The 17007-nt window shown below is 45.9% G+C and overlaps 1 protein-coding gene across 5 annotated transcripts in view; it reads left to right on the forward strand.

Moving 5' to 3' along the window:
- The window catches only part of Acvr1 (activin A receptor type 1), a 120365-nt gene that overhangs the window by 76949 nt on the left and 26409 nt on the right, over positions 1–17007 (forward strand). For 4 of the 5 annotated variants that reach the window (XM_038336988.1, XM_038336991.1, XM_038336990.1 and 1 more), the window contains exons 3-4: positions 13246–13509; positions 15424–15635. In XM_038336988.1, the coding sequence (XP_038192916.1) occupies positions 13246–13509; positions 15424–15635 (476 nt within the window). Of the gene's footprint in view, positions 1–446; positions 468–13245; positions 13510–15423; positions 15636–17007 lie in introns of those variants that run through there. The other variant, XM_038336992.1, reaches the window with a different exon arrangement.

A 17007-nucleotide genomic window follows, 5' to 3' on the forward strand; every position in this document is an offset into this window, starting at 1 on the left:
ATCTCTCATTTTCATTATCTGTACAACCCTAGCTGCAGGAAGAGTTTTGTTTGCTCTCAGAGAGAAGAGCACTCTAGTCCTAATTACCTGTATATTCTTGCCTTTCCTTCCCACTAATAAGACTAATCATGCTCAAACACTGCTATTATGCCACCAGGGAGAAGCTGGAGTCTCCGAGCTTGGCTCTCCCTTTGTCTCTGTGTGCGTTTGCAGGTGGAAACCATGACATGGAGGTGAAAACGGTGACTGCTTTTTTGGAAGTCTTTCAAAGCGCAGACAACCCCCCAGTTTATTGAATTGACAAACCGCAGCTAGATTTGAAGACAGCAAGGAAGTCTGGACGTAGGCACTGTTTTGTTGCAGATTTTGGCCTTAAATGATTTTCTGTGTTGACTGGATTGTAGACTTCCCAGGGCCATCAGCCCTCAGACTTTCCAGCCCAATTACCCAATGAAGGAGGGAAGTGGGTAAGTTCAATAGACTTTTGTTAGGGTCCACAAAGGTGCCCCTCTTTGCCAGTGGGGGGAAGAATAGAATGAACCTTTCTTTGAGTTTCTTGTTATTGAGGCCTCAGGAAGTTCTTGAGGGGGCAAATGAATGGAAAAGAAACGTCTCAGTATTGAATTTGTTGCTCTCATTTCTTGTTACTGTCATTTATCCCCTTTGTTCGGAATAAAGTCTCGGGCTTCACCGTATCATGAAATTAGTTCCTTAAAGGAAAGATGTGCGATACACTGGGCCTTTTGCCATTAGGAGGACCTAAAATGCAATTCTCTGATGAAGCCGCACATTCTCCCAAAATTGCTTCTGTTTTTATCAAGTTTTCTTTTGTAACCAAGTGATTGTCTATAAACTGCTGCAAGGTGAGCGGCTTAACAAAGGTTTCTTTCAGCCACTCCTTCCTGGGAACTGTTTGCTTCTGCCATAAACTCCAGCCACGTCTGTTTATCTAAGTGAAATGTTGAAGAGCAGAGGGGGTAGCACTCACCGAAACAAAAGATCAGACAAAATTAAGAATTGAGCAAATGGGCAACCACGTTCACTCCGCAGGCAAATGAGGTGATTCTGCTTGGGGTCAGCTGTGGTACGTAGGGCAAATGCATCCAAACCTTCTCTTTTGTGAAGATGACCTCTGAAGGGAGAGGAGAGATACCGTTTTCTCTATAACTATTGACACAGGATTCCTGTCAGGGGTCAGGTCCACAACTTTCACTTTTGTGTGTGTGGGGGGGAGGAATACGACTGAAAAGAAAACCCATTTAGAAATGAGTTTCAACTTTTAAGGCACTGTTAACTGCCCTCTGGAACATCCCCCCTGCAGCCTGGGCTGACCCCAGGCAAGCTTCCATAGATAATGGTTATTCCTAATAGTCGTAATTACCCAGAACTCAAGTCATTCCAAGATCCTGCAGACACAAGGCCATGTTTTTGAAATTCTCCCTGTGACTCATGGCAAGAAACGTTTGGAGTGGGACCCAAGGGCAAGCGTCAAGACCCATCCATCTAAAAAGACGGCATCAGGAAACAGAGATTACTTTTATTCTTCCCCTTCCTTAATTCAATCCATTATCTTTCACAGAACAAACAAAGAGCCGAGTTTGCCTTTGCTACCCAGTAATAGGTCAAAGCCATAGCTTTAAAGGGAAAAAGCCCAGGGAACTCCCCCCAAAGTTTCCTGCCCAGTTCTGCTGAACCTCAGCTGGAAGCCTTCACTCCCAACTTTAGCCACTGACGCTGTTCTAGAATCTTCTATTTATTATTTATTTATTTATGGTTACGGCTTCCTCCTCTGTCTCCAAGCCACTGACTTGACCGGAAGAGGGAAACTTACATTTACACTTTTTTAAGCCTGGGCCACAGCCCCGGGACAGAAATGACCTGGTTCTAATCAGCTGAACCTGAGTCCAGGAGCAGAGTGCCTCCCGCAGAGCTGGCGGATGCTGCAGCTAACGCTCTTGTGGGTTAGTGCAGACGATGGCCTTGCCAGGATATGTGGAGGAGGGAGAGAAGGAAGAAGCTGGGGAGATGTCTCTCTTGGGAACGTGATGGTGGAATTCACCTTAAACAACCACTGCTCTCCCTTTTGGTGGCGGGGAGAGCGGTGATGGCCTCTTCCTCCTCCATCCTATGTTTCGTTTGTCTTCGGAATTCTGGTACCTACTCTAGGACTGATGGAAAATCTTTGCGGTCTCAAAACCCCGGAGACCCACAGATTTATTCAGAGCAGTTATGAAGGATAGAAAGTGACAGCCACCCGCAGTTCGGTTTTGAGTTTGACTCTGGTGGAACGGAAGGCACTGCCAGACGCCCTGTAGCTTCCTAGAACCGCCTTCCTTTCCTCTTGACTTCATGGCCTGGTTAAATAAATGCCCATTTTCAGGTTAGGATAATGTTTGATGGTGTCAGTTAAAATCAATCTGAAGGGGTCTATTTTCAATAAACTTATTTTAAATCTTGGCTGGGTCTGGGAATCTGGTATAGGAATCAGGAAGGAGACGCAGCTGATCAGCGTCATTAAGCCGTCTTCCTTTTTATTGCTCATCCTTTCTGCACCTTTCTGTGTTCTTTATCATACTGTACGATGAAGGCGGTCCCTGCTTGCACCTTGTTGCAAGGAGCCATGGGAAAATGCATGCCACAGGTTGTTCACAAAGTAAGCCTTAGGTGGAGGAGGGTTGGTCATGTTCACTGTGTCATCTCTAGTGCTTGTGGGAATGACCCCCTCCCCCGTAGGCTCATATATTTGAATGCTTAGTCACCGAGGAGTGGCAGAATTTGAGAAGGATTATAAGGTGTGGCCTTGTGGAAGGAAGTGTGTTTCTGGGGGTGGGCTTTGAGATTTCAAAAACCCGTGGCCAGCTCATTTTCTTCTGGACATCTCTGCATCAGGATGTAACTTTCAGCTACGGCTCCAGTGCAGTGAGTGCCGCCCTTGCTCCACACGCCCTCACCACAATGATCGTGGACGGTGTAAGCAAGCCCCCAGTTAAATGCTTTCTTTTCTAAGAGTTGCCTTGGTTATGGTGTCTCTTCGCAGCACTAGGACAGCGGCTAAGACATCTATCATTAGTGCTCAGTAAATATTTGACAAATGAATAAATAATGTTGGCTGCAGTAATGACTTCTGTAATATGAAAATGGTAGCGTAAGGGCCAGAGGGACTTGGTCTGAGCTGTGAAGAAGATAAGAGGATACTCACACCCTTTCAAGGCCTTTATTTTGAGTTTAGCACAAGAGTTGGTTAAGATCCTTCAGTCCGTGAGTTCCTGCAGGCGTCAGCTGCAAACAGTGCCACGGCTGTGATGCAGATGTAGGTAAGGAGTGGGTTCTGATGTCCAGGAGTCACTCCTCAGTTGTGTGAACCTGGAGCTACAACACAACCCTCGTATTCTCCTTCCAAGGGTTTTTGACCTCACAGATGTTGGGCTTGGCAGTGGAAGGAGGAAGTGCCGTAAGGATGAACAGGCATTGAACCAGCAAGGAAGGGATTGAGGAGGGCATTTTAGGCAGGGGATGGGTGGGGCCCAGAGAAGTGGGAGCATAAGGGAGGGGAAAGAAAAGTGGGGGGAGAGACACTGAAATTCAGGAGAAGGGATTATTCAGGCCTGAGAATTGGAGAGCTGCAAGAATGCAGAGCCAAGAAAACAGAGTCTAAGGTGCTTGCCATCCACTCTGAAAGCTGTGGCGAGTTACTGAACAGGTCGACGGGGTTAGATCATGGGCTACGGCAAGGCGCGGAGAAGAAGGAATGAGTAATACGAGTCCTCCCACCGTTAATAAAATAATTCATTTATTTATTGTTTTGCGCATGTGCTTGCATGCTGTGCTGTGCACATGGAGATCAGAGAACAACTCTGTGCAGGAAGTTCTCTCCTCCCACCTTTATGTTGGTTCTGGAAGATTGAACTTGGGTTGTTAGGCCCCCGCTGCAGCCTCCGTGTCTTCTTCTGCCCACCCCTGCAGTTTTGAAGCAAGCTGATCCACATGCTGTACTTTCAAAGGTGTCCCAACTAACGCTACCACGTAGGGGCAACTGAAAAAGACTTAACATTCAAAAAGTAAAGCTTCATTACAGGTAGCTCATAAATTGTAATAAAACCGACAGTGGCTCAACAATAATCACCGAATCATTCCACAGTCTTTTTTTTTTTTTTTAAATGAAGTCAAGTCTGGGCTGCTGACTTTTCTAGCAACTTTTGCAGGACATTTAAACCCTTCTTAGCTGGCCCTTTGTTCCCAGGTTGCCATGGAGTGTCAATAAGCAGCTCAGAATAACCCAGACAGTGAACTGAGAGGTATGGCTTGCTCAATGGCATGCCGGCTGGCCAGGTTACACTGTTTCCCTTGCTCTCGTCTTGGGAGGAGCGCTGGGCAGCTGGCTGGCTTGGCAGCTGGGCAAGGTGCATGTCTGTCGGCAGCCCAGAGTTTGAACCGCAACCAAGACTCGCCTCCCTCCCTCCTGAGCATGTGCAGGACCCGGCAGCTGATAGCATCTGAAAATAGTTCCCTGAGCACCTGTCCCTTGTACACCAGCACCTGGCTGCCTGCCATTTAGGACAATGTGGACCCGGTTGGGAGACAGGTGAGGAGCTGGCAGATTTTAATGGTTCGTAGGAAGATCTGGGAACTTTCCTTAAAGAATGAAAAGAACAAAACAAAATACAAAAGCAAGCCAGCAATGCATTTTGAGCAGGTTTGTGCTGTACTGGTGGCTGTCGGGGTTTCCGGGGGCACCTATGTCAAGTATGTGTCTGAAGGAAAAACAGGCGTAATTTCTGCTTTAGAAAGTAAAACATTGAGTTAAGCTGTTTTATTTCATTCCATACCCGCTCTTCAATCCCCAGTGCTTGCCAGTGGATGGCTCCTAGGAGGAGGTGTTTCCCTTGTTAAGCCATTATTCCTCAGTAGTGGGATTGTGGGCACATGCATTTATAGAATGGAACCACAGTATGCTGAGTGCTGTTTACCTCTCAAAGTTCCTTTCCAGTTTCTTCTGGGCTTTCGTTTCTTCAGTGGCCTTGGCACGCTGGCGAGGAGGGAAGCAGGCTCCACAAGGAAATACTTCTGAAATGACCGGTGGTGTTCGAGCTTCTATTTAAAAGTGGCCCTTCATAGATACCTGGGTTATCTTTAGGCCGTCAGTGATCCGAGGCTGCAGGAGCCAAAGGGAGTCTGTGGAAACTCTTGCCTGTTGTGTTTAGATCTTCTTGCTCCTCAGCCAGAGGCCTCGTGACACATCTCAGATTTAGCGGGGGGTTCTTCTGCCGAGGCCCAATAGGACTGGAGAAGCTAGGAATGGGTCAGCAAGCCGCAGGGATTGAGATGGGAGGATAGGAAGAGCAGTCCTCTGTGCAGCCACGAGAAAGGCTTGTTCTTTCCACATTGAGTGTAGGCACCTGGGACCTCTCTGTGGGCTAGCGCTAAAATGAGGCTCAAAATGGCTGAAACTCCACCTTCTCGTGGTGACTGTAGTGTTTTTAGTCGGTGGCTCATAAGGCAGTTTCCTCCATTGTGTTCCTTTGGTCATATGACTACTAGGGAAGGAGTTCCTGAGGCTGCAAAGGTCCACACACTGATGCACAAGACACACCTCTGCATCCAGCGGCATGGGATCCTGTCTCTGTTAGCCGGCAGTGGAACACTAAACTGTATCAGGCCTTAGCGATGACTTGGGAAATTGTATGGGATGCGGCAGTAACAGTATCAGAAGTTTGAACCGTGCGCCAGTTCTTTCCCTTTTTCTTAACTGCTAATCAGAAGGAAGTCTTAATTCATTGTTTCCTTTGTTTCTTTGGGAAAGGTGGGCTAGAAGTTTCCTGTGATTTCCAGATCCCAGATTGATAATTCTGGAGGAGCTCTGTCTCCTGAGTCCCTAGAGAAGGTTAGCCCAGGACACAGAGAGGGGAGAGCAAAGGTAGGTCCCGGGGCTTCAGGCACACTCCTCCATTGGCTAGTCCACGTAGCATTCTTGTTTAGGGTTTTCTGTCACACTTTAAATTTCAGTTTAGAACCTGCGTGGGAAACCTCAGAAGCAAGTCCCCACAAGTAGGAGAAGCAACAGAAGAGGCCAGGACCTCTCCCCGCACCGCGGCAGCCTCCTGGCTGAGATGGAAGCATCCCCAGCCCCCTGCTCCTACTTCCTTCCAAATCCAAAGAGAACAACTTCTCTGAACCATTCATAATTCACTGGGACTGTCGCCCTCTTCCTCCAGGCTCTGCCATGCCCTCTAAACTGGAGCTTTGTTCCAACACGGGCATTGGCTTGTGTAGAGCAACGGTGATATATTTGGGTTCCGAAAATATTCCTCCAAACGTGATTCCCTTCCGGCCTGCAACCCTGTGTTCTGTGAAGTGTTGCTTCAAGAGGCTTGCAGACAAAGTGGAGAGGTCATTATTCTGTTATTTTCTCCCAGGTTGAGGAGGTTGCCTTCTAGACTGGGTGTCTGTGTTAAAGCCACGACTGCTGTTTTCAGAGGGTCATAAGAAACACGGAAAAGCCTGGCCAATGCTGTCTATGGTTGCTGCCCAAAGTATTCCTTCATCTCTTCATCACTGGAACACAGGCCGAGCTTTTGGCTTTGAAGCAGAAGGTGTAGCTGCTGCAATAGGCTTAATTTGTGGGGATTATTTCAGAGTCAGCCCAGGCATGAAATAAACAGATGGCACCCCCACCTCCGCCCCCCAGCTTCAGGAGTTCAAATATAGAATGACTTAGGGATCCTCATTACCTGCAGCAAAGCGCTAAGGGGAAAGTGAGAACTCACGTTTCCTTCCCCATTCCCTACTGAATTTTCCATCGGCAACAAAGACCCCGGGGCAGATTTGCTCTGCTGGGAAGCCAGGGGCTGTATGGATCATTCCAAACTGATTGGCCTTGAAGGCACCGACTGTTTATTAATGACCTTGATCATGGGAGCATCCTAGCAGCCCAGAGTCCATGGAACAGCTAGCCAGAGAAAGACCACCCACAAAGCCCAGCTGTTTTATGAGTGTGTTTAAGAGTTCTTTATTTAAGGAATGCTTACATTTTATTTCTGGCCTCTGATAAACAAACAAGCTCTCTCTCTCTCTCTCTCTCTCTCTCTCTCTCTCTCTCTCTCTCTCTCTCTCACACACACACACACACACAGACACACACAGACACACACACACACACACACACACACACACACAAGCCTGCAATCTCATAGAAAATACTGATTTTTCCACCCACTGGGAGCCCAAGTAGTGAACAGACGTGGTGGTGGGATGGGCCCCCTCTAGGAAGAAATGATTTGCACAGACACGCTGGCAAGTGACTAAGCCTTGCCTGAAGATCTGCGCTGACATTTGAAGAGTTTATGGCTTGCAAACCAGCATCAGGTCTCTTCCCACCCCTGACAGTTTTCTGTGAATGGAAAATTCATGCTGAAGCAAATACCCATCAGGTTGGTACCGCCAAGTATGGAGGGTACTGCCGGAAGGTGTAGGTCCCATCCTCATGGTTGTTGACCATCAGAGCAAAGGGCTGGGGAGCCATCCGTTCTGAAAGATTCAAGTTCTGGGCTCTAGCAGGCAAGGGGAGACCCATCAAGTAGATTTAGTCCTGTCAGGAAATAAACGTGCAATGTGGAGGGGGTTCCATAAAGAAAGGATCTGAGCTCCTGTAGCAGGAAGAGGCTTCCTGAGGATTCTCAGGTTCTGGAGAGGGCAGGGTGAAGAGCTGCATGAGTCAGACTATAGTCTGTCTTTGCAGATGATGGAAGCCAGCGACCATCAGCCTGTGTGGTTGCATGAATGGGCATGCCACTCACTGAGTTAGAGAGCACTCAGGAGAAATGCATTTGGAGTAGCTACTCAAAAGTCTTGGACTTCCTTATTTTCATTCTATTTTAGAGCCTTTGACTCCCTCTGTTCTCCCGTTGCTCTTGAGATGTATTTGTTTCTTGGCTTTACAACTTCCTTACGTATCAGTATCTCTGACTTAAAAAAATAAGAGTAAGATGTTGATTCCCTTATAGGAATGTGTAGACAGCATTTGCACCCCTGGTGAGTTTCAGCCTCAAACCTATACAGCCCGCCTTCTTGCCAGAGGATCAAGGGCCGCTCAGTAGACATTCCGGATAGACCTTTGTGTTTCTGTCTGAGGAGCAGGCTTGCTGGCAATGAAACCTGGCATTGCAAAATCCTTCCTTAAGCCTTTGTTTAATGCCAGAGATCTCAAATGCTTGCACATTCTGGAGAGGCGCCAAACAGTGCTCCCAGATTAGGAGACCGGTGGAAGGACTCCCATAATCTATAAACCTAATATAAACTGCCTTTTCAAATGAATGAGCCGTTTGGACTGCTGGAAGGAGGCCAAGGATGTTTGGAGTTCCCTTTTTTAGCTTATACAAGTTCTGCACTATGGGGCTTTTATAATCACCTTCTAATTACTACATTATTATTTACCCTGCTCTAAGGTGAGCCTGTTAAAAACTCAGCCTGTCCCCTATTGATGACCCTTGGCATGGCTCCTGGGTGCAGGGCAGGGTAGTTTGCAACGTTTTCTCATCTGTCTTGTGTTAAAGATCTTAGTGGGAAATGTGGGCTTTACTGCACCATGTAGAACGAAAAGCTGTTTGAATGCTGTAAAGCATAACACAGCACACCACTAGGCAGGTGGGGACAGGGGAGTCTGCAGAATTGTGCTTCAATTGCTGAAGTCCTAGTTCAACATAAATGTGAATAATGTTATGATTTAAGCACAAGATTGTCCCAAGCTATCAACCGTCTGATAAAGTCTGAGCTGCACTTTGCTTTGCGTCTTCCGTTGCCAGTCTGTGTGTGTCCAGATGGTGAGTTGAGCCTTGCCCAGAACAAGAAAAAGAAAATCTTTTATTGGGGGGGGGGCGCGGTTTTGAGACAAGGTTTCTCTGTGTAAAAGTCCTGGCTGTCCTGGAACCCGAGATCTGCCTGCCTCTGCCTCCCAAGTGCTGGGATTAAAGGGAAGCGCTACCACTGCCTGCCTGGAAAAATCTTTTTAAAGATGTGGCTGCTTGAATTCTTGGGGACTCCCAGCTTGTGCCTCTGGCTTGCAGAACAGTCCTGATCTTCTCCCACTCTGGTGGCTTCTCCCTTGATAGGAAGCAGCCATCCGCTGTGGACCGAATTCTCCAGTCTGTTCCCAGCCAGCTCCAGCGGAGTGCATTTTCACACGGCCCTGGTTCTGGCGATACAAGGAGCAAAGAGCAAGCAGAGCCAGCCATAACACTGAGTAATGCCGGGATGTGCCTTCTAGAACAAACAATGTGGGTGAGCTTGCAGAGAGGGAATACCTCTGGCTTGACATTTAAATTACTGAATTATTTAAATGAATGTCAATTAGGCGGAGTAGGCTTGCTGCCTTCTGCCAGGGCACTTCCTGGTTATTCGCACAGGCAGGTGTAAAGACTATATTCACTTTAGATATATCACACTTCCTGTTGCGCCAGGGAGGGGCAGCGCGTGACACAATTATAGTGTATTGATATCATGGTCTGAGAGATTAGGAACCCACACATTCTTATATGTAGCCCTTAAAGGCATCCCCTAGCCCAACACCCAGCCCAAATAAAATAAAACAGGCCCACACATGTTATGGTGAATGTTAAATTTTACCAGACTGAAAATGTGAGTCATGGGCATCTTGAGACTTGTTGTATTCCTAAGAATTGTGGATATTAGCAGCTAAGTGTGTTCTGCCTTCCTCTTAGCCTTTGCTGAATTAGTAACCCTGATTCAGAAAATTGCTTTGACGTCTCTTCAAACTAACCCGGACTGCCATCTTGTATTATGAACTTAAGGTTCTCATTTATTTTGTGTGTGTGTGTGTGTGTGTGTGTGTAAAGTAACTGCATAAAGGATTTACTAGTTAGTTTTATGGGAATGTACCAATTAAATAAATGAAATGTTGGGAGGAAAGCATGAGAGAACCGGATTTGATGAAGGTTTTGGGTTCGTGCTTGGCTCCTGGTTCCATATCAAAGATGGAGTTAATTACTCTATAGCCATAAGAGCTCTTCTCCTGCTGCCTCTTTTCTTTGTCCTGAGTCTGGAGAGCAAGGCTATGTAAACCAGGCGTTTTGACATTTGATTGAAAAGAATCACTGACAGGAAGGCAGGCAGGAACTCTTATTTCTTTCTATAGAACAGCAAGAAGTGGGGGTCAAAATTCAAGATCCTCAGCCGGGCGGCGGTGGCGCACGCCTTTAATCCCAGCACTCGGGAGGCAGAGGCAGATGGATCTCTGTGAGTTCGAGACCAGCCTGGTCTACAAGAGCTAGTTCCAGGACAGGTTCCAAAAGCCACAGAGAAACTCTGTCTCGAAAAACCAAAAAAAAAAAAAAAAAAAGGAACAGCAAGAAGTATGTAGAAGGTTGAAGGAGACTTATTTGAGACTGCAGGGGTCAAAGCTGATGAAGGTTAATGCTGCTTCATGCCTTTGTCCACGACAGACGTGGCCTCACTAAATGTTAAAATGACTTGAGGCTTCTTGCGGCTGGTAAAACGCTCTGGTTATAGTCGGAACACCTGTCAGACTATGTATCTTGTCAAAAGCTAGAGGTCTTGGGAAAGTGGTGTTTCTTCCTATGTCGGTGGCCGGAGAGTCTAATTTAGGCTACAGCTTTGGAGACAGCTCACACTAGAGACATACTATTACAACCACAAAGTGTGAATTTTTGTTGTCTCGGACCGTGCATTTATCTGTGTGTGTTTGCTTACTTCTTTGTATATTGTGATGCTGTAGCTCAGTGGTTCTCCAACCAGGGGGTTGCTGCCCCATTGGGGGTCGAAGGACCCTTTCACAAGACCATCAGAAAAACAGATATTTTTACGTTATGCTTCATAACAGTAGGAAAATTACGGTTGTGAAGTAGCCACAGAAATAATTTTATGGCTGGGTGTTACTGCAACAGGAGGGACCGTATTGAAGGGCGCAGCGTTAGGAAGGTTGAGAACCACGGCTGTAGATAAACCTGGGTAGTTCACCCATGTGTCCTGTGCTTCTCCGTGAGCCGCAGCCCCGTTCTCTGACCATCCATCCACTCTATAGGCTCAGGGATGAATACGATCTTTTCAGCTTGTTGGTATTTCTGGTGCAGTGCGTTGCCTAGGTGATCTTTGACTATCCATCATGGGTCTGTGAATAGTCGCTCCTGTATTTTGTCTTCATTACAACTAACTAGTTCTTCATCTCCAACCCAGTACGGGCCGATGTCCTTTTCAGTGTATTAGCTATGCTCTCGGATAAATATGATTACAAATTCTCTACGATTAAAGCGTGTGTGTTTTAAATTTGTACCCGTTGCCTTATTTCAGTTTTTAAAATACAGTCATTTAATGTTCATTTCAGGCCACACACCCATCGCTATGACACCATTAACTTCCCCGTAACTCCCCTCCCCGGTTCAGTTCCTTCCATCACCTGTCGGGCAGCTAGCTGGCAGGTTTCAGCCCAGCTTCATGCCAGTCAAGAGTGGCAGGTGTGTCTAGACGCCCTAGAAATATTATCTTTCAGCTCTCTTTTGGCAAGAGTAAGCTTTTTTGCTGGATTGTGTGTGTCTGTGTGTGTGTGTGTGTGCATGTATTTATATGTATATATATATATACACACACACACACATATATATATATATGATATTTATTCTTATAGAAGTAGATAGGGGCAGGGATATTTCTTGGATCTCTCTAGGCAGAGAAAATAAAGACTACCTCTACCATTCATTAGAAAAGTCTGAGGGATCTTGATCCTCAGGGGTTAGAATGGCAGAGGCTATTTTGGCTTCTCTGCTCTCAGGCATGTCTTTGCTTTCGGATGAGCACCTTACCTTTCAAAAGAACTAGCAAGTCACTTATAAACAGAAGGCTTTGTCAGTGTGTCTGTATGTACTTACTCCGTGGGACGCAGCACCCGCCCGACAGCGGGCTGCGAACTATATTTCCCCTTCTTTGAAGAGGGAAGAAGAAAGATTAAAAACGCATTTTTCTTTTTGAGATAACCCACATCTCTACACACACCCACACAAATCTGTGTAAATGAACTTGACATTTTCAAAGACCTGACTTTAAGGTCTTGTCTTAAAAGCACAGCCACCTGACCTCTTTTTCTTTTTCTTTCTTGCTTTTTTTCTTCTTCTTTAACTTAAAAGAAAAAAGCAGTTACCTCACAGACCTGCCATTGAGAGTTCAAGGATCAGTGGGGAGCCTCCCTGTGCCATAGACCTTGGGAGAGACTTGCTCCGGAGGTCTTTCCTTGAATAGGGCTTTGGTGACAGTGGCCTTGGCCAGCTAAGGAATAGCCTTTATGACTGGACTCGGCAAATTCTGTCTTCATCTTGCTCCCTGGCTGGCGGAAAGTGTTGGGAGGCAGCAAGTCTGAACTAATCATCCTGATGAGGGAGGTGGAAAGAACGATGTGAAAATGGAACTCCAAATAAGTGTTTGCAGAAAGACAGCTGGGAGGTCAGAGGAAGTGTGCCTCCCTGGGATACGGTTCTGTCTCACTTTGCTTTGCTTCTCGGTGGCGTCACCGGGAACTGCCTGGTCCCTGGTCATACCTGTTACCTAATTGTTTAAATATAGTTTCCCTTGTTTTGTTTGTGCCCTCCGCCTGAGTATTTGATGCCAGTTTTTCCCCCTTCTTCCCTACCAGTAGACAGTTCTTAAGATCTACTAATTGTAATTTTAACCAATATACAGACTCCAGTATCATCATCATTACACGTAGTCTAGCATCCGGCTAAGAAGGTTGAGAACTTGGGTTTGTAGCTATCGACTCTTCTACAAGTGTGTTCCGAAACACTCAAGTCCCGATTTATTGCGTGCTTCCAGGGGCAGAGCTGGCAGGAAATGGTGCTAATGGTTGCTATATATTTATTTAGCAGCCATTTTGGGTGGGTATAAAATAAAGGTGACAAATTATATGTTCCTAATAAATACTGTTTTTTAGATGCAGGAACTGGGGATATGAGAGAGGGGCTCCCCATGACTCTGGACAGCCCCTTGAGGTCTCTGTGCTAGCATGTTCTTAAGGAGGCTACAGAGCACGGACAGATGGACCCATAGACTGGGATGGCGTTATTCTTTGGTTGAGTGATAGTCGTGTGGAGCGTAGACCTCGGTCAGTGGTGATGTCTCTGTGATCAGGTTTGGGGTGATTGCAGGGCAACCTGATTTTTTTTTTCCTCTGAGAGTGATGAAGCTCATACAAGTGAATCGTTTCCCCCTCTTACCTCTCCTTTGCAGATGAGAAGCCCAAAGTCAACTCGAAGCTTTACATGTGTGTTTGTGAGGGCCTCTCCTGTGGGAACGAGGACCACTGTGAAGGCCAGCAGTGTTTCTCCTCTCTGAGCATCAACGATGGCTTCCACGTCTACCAGAAGGGCTGCTTTCAGGTTTATGAGCAGGGGAAGATGACGTGTAAGACCCCTCCGTCGCCTGGCCAAGCGGTGGAATGCTGCCAGGGGGATTGGTGTAACAGAAACATCACTGCTCAGCTGCCCACTAAAGGTTCCCATGGCTTCTTCTATTCCTAGATCAGGGGGGTTTGTTAGTGTTGCCCCAAGTCCTTGTGGGTTAAAGATCTGTGTGGCCAGAAGCTTTCCTCTTACACCCTGAACCAGAGCTGATGGGCCATGGCAGGTCAGTCTGGGTGAGGAAGAGAAAGGCTTTTGCAATCTAAAAGGAGAATGAGCATTCTGGGGCCAGGGAGTGATGTGACATTCATCGAGGAGAGATTTAGGGACAGGGTTTGCTGACCAGAGGTCACCACGCACAGGTGTGTGGCTCCCACTAGCACCTTCTGTTAAGGGGTGGTAGTGACGTTCATATATTTTTTTTTTTTTTTAGTAATTCAGCCTAGTAAACATTCAGCTCGAGGTCATGTGTGGTACCTGGTGCTTGCATGAAATGCCTTTTCTTTGTTAAGAAGAAGACAAAGGAACGTTCTCCAGCATCTTCCAGATATAATTCCTGGCCATGTGAACTGAAGTCACATGTGATTGTGCATGAGCCATGTACTTATGGAATTTTCCCCTCATGCATTTCCTATGGATTCCGTGTCCCTTGGAAATTGGTCTCCCTCTGAAACTGTTTTCTCATACAGTGAACTCTTAAGTGGCTATCTCAAGTTGCTGTCAAGATTAACATAGGCCCACTCCAAGCCAAATTTATTCCTTAATATAGAGTACCTCTTAATAGGTTTAATTATATGATTTTGAGCTTGTGGAAGAAGGAAATGACAAATGGCACAAGAGAGGCCACTCGGAGCCTTCACTGCCAGGACTGTCACGAGGCAGGAAGGAGGCCTGAGGCAGAAAACCAAAAAGCTGATAGTTTGTATGGCAATTTTTAAGTTACCGTGACCTGCTTAGGGCAGTTAGAAGAGATCCATTTCTAATATAAAAATAGGGTTGAATAACAAGGGTTTGAAAAACAGGGATCAAATATTGAAGTAGTTGAACTCAAAGGTTATTTCCCGTATGCTCAGTGTGTTAATTTTTTACTAACAGAGGGATGGACAAGAAGAAATCTCTGCATTCACACAAAAGCTATGTCAACAGGGTGAAGAGCCTGATAAGCGCACACTACCACACATTAAGTTTTACACATTTATTTATATACTTATCTGTGTGTTTGTGTGTGCGTGCACACATGTGCACATGCACCTGCATGTGCATGCATGTGTTGGACAGATAAGAGGACAACTTGTAGGAGTTGGGGTCCAGGGGTCAAACTCAGGCTGGCAGGCTTTGTAGTGGGCACTCTTGCCCTGAGGAGCCATTTCCCTCTCTCTCAACAGCCTGCGTTTTAACAGAAGGCATTTCCTGTAAGGAATTTCTCATTTGAGAGACCACAGTATCTGTCATTTCATGACATGTCCTCCATTGCCATACAGATGCCATGTATAAAAGCATGTATTGCCATGCATTGTCACGCAGTGTGCCAACCTGATTCTCAGGACTTGGGGAGTTAAAGAAACTTAAGGGTCTTTGAGTAGAGTGTTGGGTTGTTGAAAGGAACCCTGAAAGAGGGAAAGCTTAGGGGAGATTTCTCACTGGGATATTACAGTGGAATGGCTGTCCTTCAGGGCTTGATGATAAATCATCTTTCCATATGAAATTCAAGTTAATAAGAGCAGCAATGAAGCTTATATGGCTCTTGTATTTTAGAAACCCTTCAACAGCCATGCATTAATGCAGTTGATTCTTGGGATCCTTTCTAAACTCCAGTTCTGTTTAGCTGAATGAGCACTCAAATAAATGACTGTGCCATTGGCTGGATGTTAGGACGTGTTTTAGTTGTAAATTGTTTTGATTTGTGAGATTGTTTGGCCAGGATCAGGAGCCACTTCTTAGGATATTGGTAAAGAAGAAGGAAACGGTGGTCCTGACTCCCACTGACCATTTTCTTCCCATTCTCCAGGGAAATCCTTCCCTGGATCACAGAATCTCCACCTGGAAGTCGGCCTTATTATCCTCTCGGTGGTGTTTGCGGTCTGTCTGTTAGCCTGCATCCTGGGAGTTGCTCTCAGGAAGTTTAAAAGACGTAACCAAGAACGCCTCAACCCCAGAGATGTGGAATATGGTACCATTGAAGGGCTCATCACCACCAATGTCGGAGACAGCACTCTTGCGGTGAGTTTGGGACCCCAGAGGGATGTCTAGGGATGCCTGAAATGGAGATGGACACTTTCTTACCTTGAGTGTGGAAAGCTAGCAGTGAAGAGACAGTTCAGATGTGCTAACTAGTGGCTAACTAGTCACTGTACCAATGTCCAATTGTATGTGAGCACCAGGTTGGCTCCCGTATATAAGAACATCCATCTAAGTAGACACTTGAAGAATGGCCTTGGAGGTTTTACCTTAGTAGATTCTTGGTGCTGACTTTTCTTTGGGGAATGTGAGGAAAAGGGATAAAGAATGTTTAGTGGACTGGAGTTTTGGAGGCTTGGAATGGCGCTATTCAATTGCTCTATTTGTAACAACAAAAACGTTTTGTTGTTTTTTTTTTTTTTTTAACAAGGAAGCATCTTTTCATTAATAGTAAAAAAATCTTTTTCCTTTTAGATGATTTGAATACCCCATACTTTAGAAACTTGACTTCTCCTGAAGTAGCCATTAAGTTTTTGATGCTCCAGTACTGCCCCCTTGTGGAGTGTAAACAGCTGATTGAACCAGTGTCCTCCATCCAGTTGAAATGTGTAGCAGATCCGGAATTTCGAATGTTTAGTAGCTTCCTTTACAAGTAGAGGAGGGGAGGAAAGCAAAGCATTTGTGATTTTTTATTGTTTCAATATACAATAAGATTATTGCTATTTTACATAAAATTCCAAAGTTATTTGCAAGGTGCCCCATTCCAGACCCTTCATAGTTTACTTCTCCAGCATAGAAGGCACTATGTTTATACATTTGAAAATTACTCCCTAGCCAGTGAGGTGGCCCAGAGGGTAAAGATGTTCACTGCTGAGCCCAATGACCTAAATTCAATCCGCAGGAGAAAACTGACTCCCACAAGCTGTCCTCTGACTTCCAAACATGTGCTGTGGCAAGGCTACCCCCCCTCACCGCGCAAATAAATAAATAAGTAAATGAATAAATGCAGTCAAAATATAAAGTTACTCATATGTTTTAAGGCTATAGTGTCCCATTCCAAGTGAATGTCTTCCTTTAGCTACTCTGCTAAACTTTCAGTTAAGTCGGGGAAGTAGGTCACTTACCATAAACAGCCTACTATAGAGCGCAAAAGAATAAAGTAGCAGCCTTCTCCATGGATACTAACGACATGGCTTCTTTGAAAAAGACATGGATTCGTGGGCGTTAGGTGCAAATGACACAACCAAATCCGCTCCCTCCTTGTCATAATCCAGTGAGTTGCAAGTCAATCAAGTCATCTCCGTAATGTGATTCAGAGCTGTTTAATGCTACACTCCTGTCTCACAGCAGATCGTCATGCATGAAGGCTGGCTCCGCTACACCACAAGTCTCTTAAGTGCTCGGGAGTCCTCTA

The sequence above is a fragment of the Arvicola amphibius genome, chromosome 7, assembly GCF_903992535.2.
Source record: "Arvicola amphibius chromosome 7, mArvAmp1.2, whole genome shotgun sequence".
NCBI lineage: Eukaryota > Metazoa > Chordata > Mammalia > Rodentia > Cricetidae > Arvicola > Arvicola amphibius.